The sequence below is a fragment of the Pleuronectes platessa genome, chromosome 13, assembly GCF_947347685.1.
Source record: "Pleuronectes platessa chromosome 13, fPlePla1.1, whole genome shotgun sequence".
Lineage (NCBI taxonomy): Eukaryota > Metazoa > Chordata > Actinopteri > Pleuronectiformes > Pleuronectidae > Pleuronectes > Pleuronectes platessa.
Window position 1 is genome coordinate 16082226 of NC_070638.1, and position 10917 is coordinate 16093142.

General features: G+C 41.6%; 2 protein-coding genes across 3 annotated transcripts; one reads left to right on the forward strand and one right to left on the reverse strand.

Moving 5' to 3' along the window:
* Positions 1 to 92: 92 nt before the first annotated feature.
* On the forward strand, positions 93 to 7647 carry LOC128454608 (Y+L amino acid transporter 2). Of its 2 annotated transcripts, XM_053438044.1 has the most exons (10): positions 93 to 243; positions 471 to 1000; positions 2237 to 2362; positions 2441 to 2585; positions 4000 to 4123; positions 4206 to 4309; positions 4398 to 4494; positions 4584 to 4733; positions 5834 to 6017; positions 6339 to 7647. In XM_053438044.1, exons 2-10 carry the CDS (start codon positions 481 to 483, stop codon positions 6431 to 6433), a joined length of 1545 nt encoding a protein of 514 aa, XP_053294019.1. In that variant the 5' UTR covers positions 93 to 243; positions 471 to 480; the 3' UTR covers positions 6434 to 7647. The 2 variants fall into 2 exon arrangements, with proteins under 2 accessions (XP_053294019.1, XP_053294018.1); XM_053438043.1 differs by having other exon boundaries at positions 93 to 1000.
* A 352-nt stretch (positions 7648 to 7999) lies between these two features.
* Positions 8000 to 10272, reverse strand: wu:fc46h12 (uncharacterized protein LOC568958 homolog). The gene is made up of 5 exons (XM_053438009.1): positions 10175 to 10272; positions 9290 to 9398; positions 8788 to 8958; positions 8381 to 8459; positions 8000 to 8217 (listed from the first exon to the last, which is right to left on the reverse strand). Exons 1-5 carry the CDS (start codon positions 10270 to 10272, stop codon positions 8126 to 8128), a joined length of 549 nt encoding a protein of 182 aa, XP_053293984.1. The 3' UTR covers positions 8000 to 8125.
* Positions 10273 to 10917: the final 645 nt, after the last annotated feature.

Sequence of the window (10917 nt, forward strand, 5' to 3'; positions counted from 1 at the left end):
TGTTCCTGGGGGCCGGGGGCGAGGCCTATTGGTCTCTCAAAATAGCACAGAGGGGAACACGAGAGTGCCTGCTCCTGTAAAAACACTCGCTGTGGATGTGTCTGGCTGGGATTGCGACATCGACCGTTCAGTTGCTACCACTCAGATATGATCTCAGCGATTTCTCACTGCTAGGTGTAGAGGAGCAGACACTACACACACCACAGGAGGACAAATACACCTTTAGAATTCCCCCAAAATAAGGTAAAGTCCTGTTTGTTTACTTTTGCCACTTATTTCACGGATTATTACACAGTGTTCCTTAGCGGTGTGAGCACATGTGTGACCTTTTCCTGTTAACTGGACATTGACATGATCAAGTTCAGCTCATGTGTTTAAGCCTGGAGAATTTGGACCTAAACCAACTTAGTCATCTGACAGTTCAATTTGAAAATGCTTTAATTCCTGCTCCATAATCTCAATATCAGCAGTGCATCACTGATGGGGGATCTGAGGCAGAAGATGGGCGTCATGTCACAGACAATATGCCCACGTTCACAGGCTGCTTCTGTTGAGGACTTAAAGGCCCCAAATGCAGTCAAAGAAGAGAAGATGCACATGAAGAGAGAAATCTCTCTCGTCAACGGGGTCTGCCTCATCGTGGGCAACATGATCGGCTCTGGGATCTTTATCTCACCTAAGGGTGTGCTCATGCACTGTGGCTCATACGGACTGTCGCTGCTGATCTGGGCCCTCGGAGGTATCTTCTCCGTGTTCGGGGCTCTGTGCTACGCAGAGCTCGGCACCACCGTCACCAAGTCCGGAGCCAGCTACGCCTACATCCTGGAGTCTTTCGGTGGGTTCCCGGCCTTCATCCGCCTGTGGACGTCCATCCTGCTGATTGAGCCTGCCAGCCAGGCCGTGATTTCACTCACCTTCGCCAACTACCTGGTGGAGGCTTTCTACCCAACCTGCCAGCCGCCGTACCACGCTATCCGCCTGATAGCAGCAGCCTGCATCTGTAAGAAACACTCCTGTGAATGAATGAGAATGTGGGACAGACCAAATTCAGCATTTAATTCATTACCTAGGAAAAGAGTTGATGGATTTCTCATGACAAAAAAAGAAAACAAAAGTAAATGGTTTTGTATTTAAATAGCGCTTTTCCAGTCTTGATGACCACTCAAAGCGCTTTACATTACAGTTTCACATTCACCCATTCACACACACATTCATACAGTGCATCTACTTGCAGCACTTTTGCTATTCTATGGGGGGCCATTCGGGGTTCAGCATCTTGCCCAAGGACACTTCGGCATGCAGATGATTCAGACTGGGGATCTAACCGCCGACTTTCAGGTTGGAGGACGACTACTCGACCCCTCAGCCACAGCAGCCCGAAGTAGTTCATATACAATTATTCAGCCAGGTACACATCTCATTTAGATTTAAGTCTCTCGCCAAGAAGGCAGCCAAACATCGTTACAACAAGAAAGGGTCAGATGAATTAATTTACTGCAAATACAAACTCAACACTTCCTGCTTGTACATTACAAGCTTTCCGCTGTTAAAACCTACAGTGGCTTTTATTTTGAAGCAGTCACAGGAAACCGTCTGAACACTAACATGTCCATTCATTCCAGGGTCAAACTCAGTAACCCTCTGTGGGACTGGCACCGGCTATTGTTGGACCAACAGTCCTGTAAAAATAACACTGTGGTTTACAGCAGAGCTCTGTGCTTTGAAGAATGTGGCTAGCAGCAGGACCAGGGCCGGGTCTGGACAGGCATGTATGAGGGGGCAGCCACAAATCTTGAGGGGGCATTGTGCCTAACCCTAACCCTAACCCTATTTAGTTTGAGGGGGCACAACATTTATTTGAGGGGGCCAGGCCCCCTCTTGCCCCTGCCTAGACCCGGCCCTGAGCAGGACTGGTATTTGGGTGAGAGAGCAGCTCTGTCCAGATTCATGACGCGCTCACGCTGAGGCCCTTGAGACGCTCAGACAAGATGGTCAGGGATATGCTGTGCTGATCAAAGAGCAGGCATCTGCAGCTCGTGATAAAATGAGTTTCACCTGCTGACCTGCAGGGTTAGTCGTTGTTTCCTGAGGGGTTCCTCTTTACCTGCTGGGCAAAACACCTAATAAGCCAGCAGAGGTTTAACTTGACGCTGTGTTGGGCCTTGTTTGCATAAATGATGGTCTCAGCCATTTAGGGCAAGGTTCATTCATCACCATATTCCTCCACTTTTTCCAGGTATTCTCATTTTTGTCAACTGTGCCTATGTGAAGTGGGGGACTTTGGTCCAGGACATCTTCACTTATGCCAAACTCATGGCACTCATCCTCATCATCATTGTGGGAATCCTGAAACTATCCACTGGTAAGTACAAATACATTTAAGAATCCATCAGAGAAAACACGCCATACGTTTCAACCGCTGTCTTCTCATTTTGTGAAGGAGAAACAAAAAGCTTCGAGCGTCCTTTTGAGGGCTCCTCCACAGATCCTGGACCGATAGCTTTGGCCCTCTACTCGGCTCTGTTCTCCTACTCCGGCTGGGACACACTGAACTTTGTGACGGAGGAAATTAAGAATCCAGAGAGGTAATGAGGACAGACGCATGAAAGAAGCATTTCGAGGGCATGTAAAAACACACACTCAAGCCTTTGTGGACACACTCTACATTTTACAAGACAGATGAACACCTCCAAACCACTGCCACTGCACTCCTCCCTACAGAACTGACAACACGCACACTGACTGTCTCTTCACACCACTGCCTGTCTAAACACGTGTTTCTAGATATACCCTGCAACCACTGACACAACTGTCTACCTCTGTATGTATGAATGAATGTGTATAACACGTTTGGTAAGTGGATATGAAAGTGCAATTATTTTCTTTATCTTTGTTTTCCGTTCTTTATTTAATTGTTTTTTGAATAGTCTTATATTTAGAAATTTAGTGACACGACCAGGTAAAGACATTGCTGGACATATATGAGAATTTAATTGCATCAATAACTTATTTCTACATTTGACAATAAAGACTTTTGAATCTTTCATTTGAAAAGTCAGAGCTAAAGGGTTAATATATCTCTGAAAATTGTAAATAAAGTGGTTTTAAAATAACCATACAGAGTCTTTACTAAGAAACTGGAACTCAATAAATGACAAATGTTTTCTTTCTCACAATTACAGTAATAGGAAGACGTTTGTTTGCACTTTATTTACTCACAACGGCTCAAATTTCTGTTTATATATGAAACGTGTTGCTGTTCGTGCTGAGCCCACTGACAATTATCACATGACCCTGTGATTCAGCTCTGCACAGTCATGACTCATCCACCATGTGTCCCACACAACAAGCTGAAACAAAAAGTAATGACTAAGCTGCCTGCCCAGCACCGGTCAGCTGACAGAGCACGTCACTGACTGTGTTTACATGATCAGCAGTAATCCAGCTCTCGACTTTATTCTGAATTAGACATCATTTTGATTTAGATATTCATACAAATTGAATATAGAATATTTCATCATATTCCTATTTACATGTTATAAAGAATAATGTGAGTATGATGTCAAACAGTTGCCTCACATGTTGTGACAACTCAAGAGAATGTTATAATGCAACTAAGACCTATCTCAACCAGGGAACAGTCTTGTACTTAATGTTCTTTGTATGATGAACATCTTATGTATAAAATCTAAGATTTTCTCCTTCCTGCTTATTTTCCGATCATAAATTTGTGTATAGATTTATTGTTTTTGGATAACACTGAAGGAAGGAAATAAAATAAACTAAAAGTAATTAAACTAAACCCATGAATACCCCACATGTCTTACTTTCATTATTGCTTATTCTCAGTATAGCCTTGGTTAATACTGGGTAATCATAAAATACAGACATCATCTATTCACTATTGTCCGAATCCAATTATTTTCAGAATATTAGTTTCCATTGTAGACATAGTTATGTGTTTCCACTGCATATTTTACTTTGTGCTTGTTGTTGTAGAAATCTGCCCCTGGCCATTGCCATCTCTATGCCCATTGTGACCATCATCTACCTGCTGACCAACGTGGCGTACTACGTGGTCCTGGACATGCCATCCCTGCTGTCCAGTGACGCCGTCGCTGTGGTAAGACCTGGATGACGGTTGAAGGTATTAATAGGCTTTGTTGACCCGGAGCCTAAACCAAAATGTGAATCTGATCCCACAGACCTTTGGGAATGCAGCACTGGGGCCGTTCAAGTGGATCATCCCTGTGTCAGTGGCCATGTCCTGCTACGGAGGACTCAATGCTTCTATCATCGCTGCCTCGAGGTGAGAACCAGGAAGTCTGAACAGGCACTGACCGTAGGATGACATAATGAAGAGCATCTTTGACTTTTCATCTCTGTCAATGATGCAGGTTGTTTTTCGTTGGAGCCAGAGAAGGCCACCTCCCCAACAGTCTGAGTCTGATCCACCTGGAGCGTTACACACCCATACCTGCGCTGCTCTTCAATGTGAGGGACATTTACTGCTCAGATGACGGACAGTGGTCACAACAGTGTTAGTGTATGCTCTGTTTTCATTGCCCGCTCTCTGGTTCCAGGGGTTGATGGGCCTGATCTTTCTGTGTGTGGAGGACGTGTTCCAGCTCATCAACTACTTCAGCTTCAGTTACTGGCTCTACGTGGGTCTGTCTGTGGCCGGCCTCATCTACCTGCGCATCACTCAGCCTAACCGACACAGGCCCGTCAAGGTGCTACTACACACAGACACACACACACACACACACACACACACACACACACACACACACACACACATAGACACACACTTTTTCTCAATTATAGTGGTGGAACAATCTGACTTCCTCTGTCTCGATACCTGTGCTCTGGTCATCAGCTAGGTTTAATTAACAGGCTGTATACCTCATTTAAACACTGCTTTACCAATGAAATTAAACACACTTATATAAATGTACTGAATTCTCATGTATTATTAACAGTATTTGAATTAATAGATTTGTGCTAGTCCAGTTATTTAAGTCAGTATCGGACCACTATCCAATGATCAATCGATCAATAATCTCATCAGTGCATCCTCACGCGACTCCTGTAATTGACTGTAATTTATACTCTACTGATTTTATCTGACAGCTCTATCTACTAACCAATATCACAAATGTTATAATATTTGTCAGAATTGATAATTATCACATCAATGTTACATTATCATTTCTTTCAACTTGATTTTTTGCTCCTGAGTAAATGTTGTGGTTTTAAACTATGAGCACAGAAAGACAAACACTTAATAAAAAGCAAAACATTTTATGAATTTGAGCTGAAAACTTTAATACAAGAAACATATTATTCTCATACATATTACTGAAATTATTATCAAAAGAATTCTCCAATTGTCCTCAAGAAAGTATATATGTTAAAGTACAACTTGAGGCATCATGAATGATGACAGGGAACATTTTGCAGAATTAATACTTTTACTTTTTGATATTTTAAAACATTTTCTTTATAATGTTTGTGACATTATCATTGTCTTAACTCGTACTTTTGTATTTTTACAGTGTTGTACTGCTACTTTTACTTTAGAACATTATATTAATGCAACATCCACCGCTGATCTTTAAATACATATATATATGTAAAAAAAAGTATATATTTGTGAAGTATACTTTGCTGATTCCAATTAAGCTTGCCGGATTAACATACCACAAGGACAATTATTAAAACATTTTATTTTATTGGTTTTGTGCATGACACACACAAATACTCTGAGAAAGGATCCGCGATATATAACAAATGTGTGTGTGTGTGTGTGTGTGTGTTCTTCTGTCCACAGTTGAGCCTGTTCTTCCCCTTCATCTACTGCCTGTGCAGCCTGTTCTTAGTCATTGTTCCTCTGTACGGAGACACCATCAACTCTCTCATAGGGATTGGCATTGCGCTCTCTGGTGTGCCAGTTTACTATGTGGCCATTTACCTGCCTGAGGACAAGAGGCCCAAGTTCATACAGAAATTAAATGGTAAGGCTTTTAAACATAACTTCTGTATTCCGCGAGCAGTAGGAATTTTTTTGTGTGTGTTTTATTATGGTGTGATTACCAATTTACTTCTGTGGTTGTTTGGTCATTACATACATGTTTGGAAGAAGGGATAAAGTGATAAAGGGAAAACACTTCCCCTCTGAGATACTGACCTTTATTCAAAGACATGAGATTATGCACGTAGTGAGATTACTGTTGATCATTACAGAGTTTGACTTCCTTACACAGTCTGTCCCATACGTCACTTGGCCTTTCCACTCCCTCTGTCTCAAACAAACTTTCCCTCTTTCCCTCCTCCAGCGTTTGCCACCAGATGCACCCAGACTCTTCTCTACTGCTGCCTGACAGAAGTCCACACAGAGCCAGAAACACAAGCAGGCGCTAAAACGCAGTGAACACCATGGAGCGTCCATGGAATCGCCCACCACCGAGGCCTCTGTCCTGAGCGACGAGGTCCACGATGGACAGCACAGCCTGGTCTGGACTCATGGCGTTTGTGTGCCAGGTCATGCTAAAAAAAAAAATATGAAAAAGAGGATCTGACATCGCAAATGACTCACCAGGAGGAGAGAGCACTTGAGAGAATGCAGACTCACTTTCCTCCGCGAATGTGACACACTTCCCTTCAGACAACGAGGAGTATTTCCTACGAGGATTCAATTAAAGTTCAAGCTGACATTTTTTATTTAGTGTTAAGATGTTATATGATTAGTCCCTTTCAAAAATTCATCATATACTACTCATGTGGCGACAGGTAAATCATACAAAAGCCGCAGTATGACTAATGTTATTGTGATTGATTACATAGTCGAATGTAATGTAATGCCTCTAACAGCACCTGGCTTATTAACTGCCTTTAGTAGTCACTGTTACAGTGACTAGTGAAGTAACTAAATACACAAATCTCCAGACACATCAACAGTACAACAGAGCATGTTCATGGTGTGGTGATCAAAACCTCTTTGTGTTAAATGATGTAAAGTGCGATGGGTCACCTGTTTACACCAATTTGATGACCTGCCTACATTTATTCTGGAAATCCTACCTTCATGTGAATAACAATTGATTTCAGTGAGTTTATATATTATGTTTTGTAATTATTCATGATTTTCAAAGGACTGATTTAATTGGTCCAGGATCCATCTGCAGGCAAGTTGCAAGTTCGAATATAGAGTATCTGCAAAGCTTTAGCAAACTGCATCTTCTCCCACAAGGGGGAGCAGATCGTTTTTTAGCTAAAACATGTTCTGCATGCTTCACTTGAAAGGCCTGTGTTTCTGTTCTAATTGAAAAAATAGTAACGAACTAGTGTGTACTGTAAAATGTTAAGGTATCCAGAGCCTCAACTCTTGTTTACTGGCAACCAATCAAACCTTCACTTGACAGGTCTTAAATAATAAATGTAAACTCAACATTATTTCACATTTAATAATCTACTTTCTTCACATGTGAAGTGCAAACCAAATATATTCAAGAATTTACTTTTAGAAACAAGATGCCTTTTCTTTCTGTGAGTGACTCTCAGCCGTTGTCTCTTATAATCTTCATCTTCTTTCAAGCAGACGTGACGTTTTCTTATATTTACACATGTAGTGTTTTATCTTGAATATTAACAAACTTTGTCTCTCAATTCTTTTGTATTGTGATTAAAATGCAAAACCTTTTCACAATAAATGTGTGGATTATATTAGCCAAAATGTGTACTACACCCCCCCCCCCCCCCCCCCATACATCACAATTACCAGTTTTTTTTAAGTTGCTGAGCAAATTTACCAAAACTTTGCTCATTAGAATACATTTTTTAATAAGTATATATCAATCTGGTTAAATCTCTCCCATACCCACAGTTTCCTGAGGGTTAGGGTTAGGGTTCATGTTAAACAAACTTTCAGTTTTGGTTACAGCTTCACATTTTATTACATATGAAAAAGCTTTTAAAGACAACTTGAATAATGCTCATACATAGGATCAACAGATGAAAAACAAACAGTTAACTCAGAAGTTAAATTATTCTTGAAGGTCACTAGTCTACATATTAGTTGGTATATAATAAGGATATAATTCTACCAAGAGGATTTACTCTCCTCTTAAGAAAAGGTACAGTCGGCCGTATCAAACCCAGGGCAGATCCACTTGTTGCTGAACTGTTTGTATCCTTCAGCATCAATCAGCCCACTCCCTGAACAGACCAAAGATATCGTTAAACTTCATTGTTACTATTGTTATAATGGAGATTACAATGTGTGAATGAATTTAAGAATACATTGTAACCTTGGAGTGTAGAGACTAGTCTCCAACTCGTACATATGGATTATGTAAACATACAGGGAGAGAGCATTTACCGTCCATCAGGTTCTGGAGGCTGCAGTAGTTTGTGTTATTGTCAGCAGGGTCTTTGGAAACCTCGGACACAGCATCACCCTGCACATTGTAGAAACATCATGGGACGCGGATTTTTCACAAATCACAAAAAGAGGGAAACAGAGTGTGAACAAAAAAACCTCAGCGACCAAAGCTGCTTAACCTGAACTCTTAGTTCCCTCTTTGATTTTCCCCCGAAAACGCTCTGAGGTCATGAGAATAAACATTTTCACACGCTGTCCCTCTGCTTGTTTGAAGCCATTATTGATGCATTAAATCAGATAGACTCACAGAGGACTGATGAGGTCTATGGTCATTAGGGCAAACTGTGGGAGCAGCAGATAAAATTGTTCTGCTGTATCATTGAAAAAAATAAACATATACTTACACTCATCTTGCAAACAGTGGACTGCTCCAGAAGAAACTGAAGGTCGTTGACTTTCTTTGTTTTCGGAGACATGTGCGTGGCCTGGATCAAGTACGGAGCTGACGACACAAGCTGCCGGCACAAGTCACAGTCAGACACAGACATTATGTGCATCGTGTGCAGCTGTGGCCTCTGGTAGGTGGTAATACTTAAAATAGTTCAACACCATGACACTTTCCAATATTGCACAAATCCTTATTTCCGTAGTAAATGGTAAAAACCTGTGTCAGCGAGACCACGAGCAGATCAATAATTTAAAACAAGATAATGGTATTACTTATATACAATGCAGTATATCAACTATGTATCAGACATCAGGCATCAATCTCCACTCTTACATATGTATAACCTTGTTTCCAAATTTGTTTTATCCTCATTTAAATCACTGCTGAGATAACAGATATTATAATAACTATTTCATGAATTATTTATTCAAATTCCACAGCTGACAGAAGCTTTTCACCTCATACGAGCACCTCTCCCCTGCAGCTAGACAGCTCGGCCTGCTCTGCCAGGCCTTGATCTGGCTCACCAGCTTCTCGTTAACTTCACTGCATGAAATGCCAAACAACCTGTGGAAAAGAGCAGTCAGATTTGTTAAAGCTCACTTGAAAGGCTCATATAGTATTTATGAAAAGTGTGCACAGTGTGGATTTGAACGTTCGTCTGCACGAGACATGACTAACGGCAGTCTTGTGAGCACAGACCGATGATAACAAGCATGAGAAGTGAACTTGGACTGCACAGAACTATGAATTCATAAGCACCTTGACCAATTCACTGTGACAGCAGTGGATGTCATGCAACCCAACAAGCTTTATAAAGCATTATCTATGCATAAGCGTTTACATGGTGAGGCCTCTGGGTGGTTAGATGGTATCTGTGTTTGCATGATCTCCTCCTGTCTGCATGGGATTTCTCTGGCTTCTTCCCACAGTCCAAAAACATACAGATCAGGGGTTAGGTTATTTACAGACTCTAATTTGCTCATAGGTGTGTACGTGAGAGTGGATGTTTGTTTGTCTCTGTATGTTGGCCCTGGCGACCTGTCCAGGGTGAACCCCACCTCTCACCCAATGCCAGCTGGGATTGACTCCAGTTCCCCCCACAACAATAAATGATAAGCGGTATAGATAACAGTTGGATGAATGGATGGATGTCGGAAAATTTCCACCACTGACTAATTTCATGCAGTGCCCACTGTGCACTTCATACAAACAGTTTTAATTAAACACAGGTTAATTCAATCTATAAATTATATATCTCTATCATGATATCTATGATAACATATCTATGACTATGCAGACAATTCACCCAGAAAGCCAACAAACCAAATAAAGCACTTTACCATTTGACTTTGCACTGTTCGGTTTCCTCTGCCAGGAGCATGGTGATGGTGGCCCCCAGAACGAGAGCCGAGGCAACAAACAGGAATCTCAGGTCCATGCTGAGGACGATTGGATCAGTTGGTTCGGTCTGTGGTCGAGTGCGTGGTCGTCTTCTGAATGTCCGCTCGATCGGGAGCGACAGCTTAAAGAGGAAAGTGCACGGGTCATGTGGACGACTGGAGAAGAGGACAGCACAACATTGATTACCACGGATCACCTCATGGGAAAAAACAGACTCTAGCAAACTGGCCAAAGATCTCGATAGAGCACAAATGCAGAAATGTATAATTACAAACATTTAGGGACTATTTTCTTGGTTATGTTTTCCAGAGTGATTTAATGTTTTTTTAGATCAACTTGAAAACCTCTGTCTTCTGCCCCTGGAATATCATGGAGATAGACTTCAATATCGTTAGTTTCCAGAGGGGCCATTTGTAGAAAGGGGCCCCATTAAAAAAGCTTCCTTTAAGGATCGTAGTAAGAGTGAACGACAACAGTAAAGTTGTGGATGTAGAACCGAAGCAATAAAGCCACTAGAATCAGGGTCATTATCAGGGTCATCATCATCATGCATGTTGACAAAATATGAATAAGCTTCTTTCTTTACTTGAATAGAATGTAATTACCTATTTTCTTTGTGTCAGGTTCCAGGGGTTGACGTCCAGCAGGTTTCCCTGGTCATTAACTACGACCTTGCTACAAA

Excerpts from the sequence above, each read along its gene's own strand:
- wu:fc46h12 (XM_053438009.1), bottom strand. The coding sequence starts at position 10,272 with ATGGACCTGAGATTCCTGTTTGTTGCCTCGGCTCTCGTTCTGGGGGCC. Across the intron at positions 9,399-10,174 it reads GAACAGTGCAAAGTCAAATG|GTTGTTTGGCATTTCATGCA; the intron begins GTAAAGTGCTTT and ends TCTTTTCCACAG. Across the intron at positions 8,218-8,380 it reads CCTCCAGAACCTGATGGACG|GGAGTGGGCTGATTGATGCT; the intron begins GTAAATGCTCTC and ends TGGTCTGTTCAG.
- LOC128454608 (XM_053438043.1), top strand. The coding sequence starts at position 481 with ATGGGGGATCTGAGGCAGAAGATGGGCGTCATGTCACAGACAATATGC. Across the intron at positions 4,124-4,205 it reads CCAGTGACGCCGTCGCTGTG|ACCTTTGGGAATGCAGCACT; the intron begins GTAAGACCTGGA and ends CTGATCCCACAG. Across the intron at positions 6,018-6,338 it reads GTTCATACAGAAATTAAATG|CGTTTGCCACCAGATGCACC; the intron begins GTAAGGCTTTTA and ends TCCCTCCTCCAG.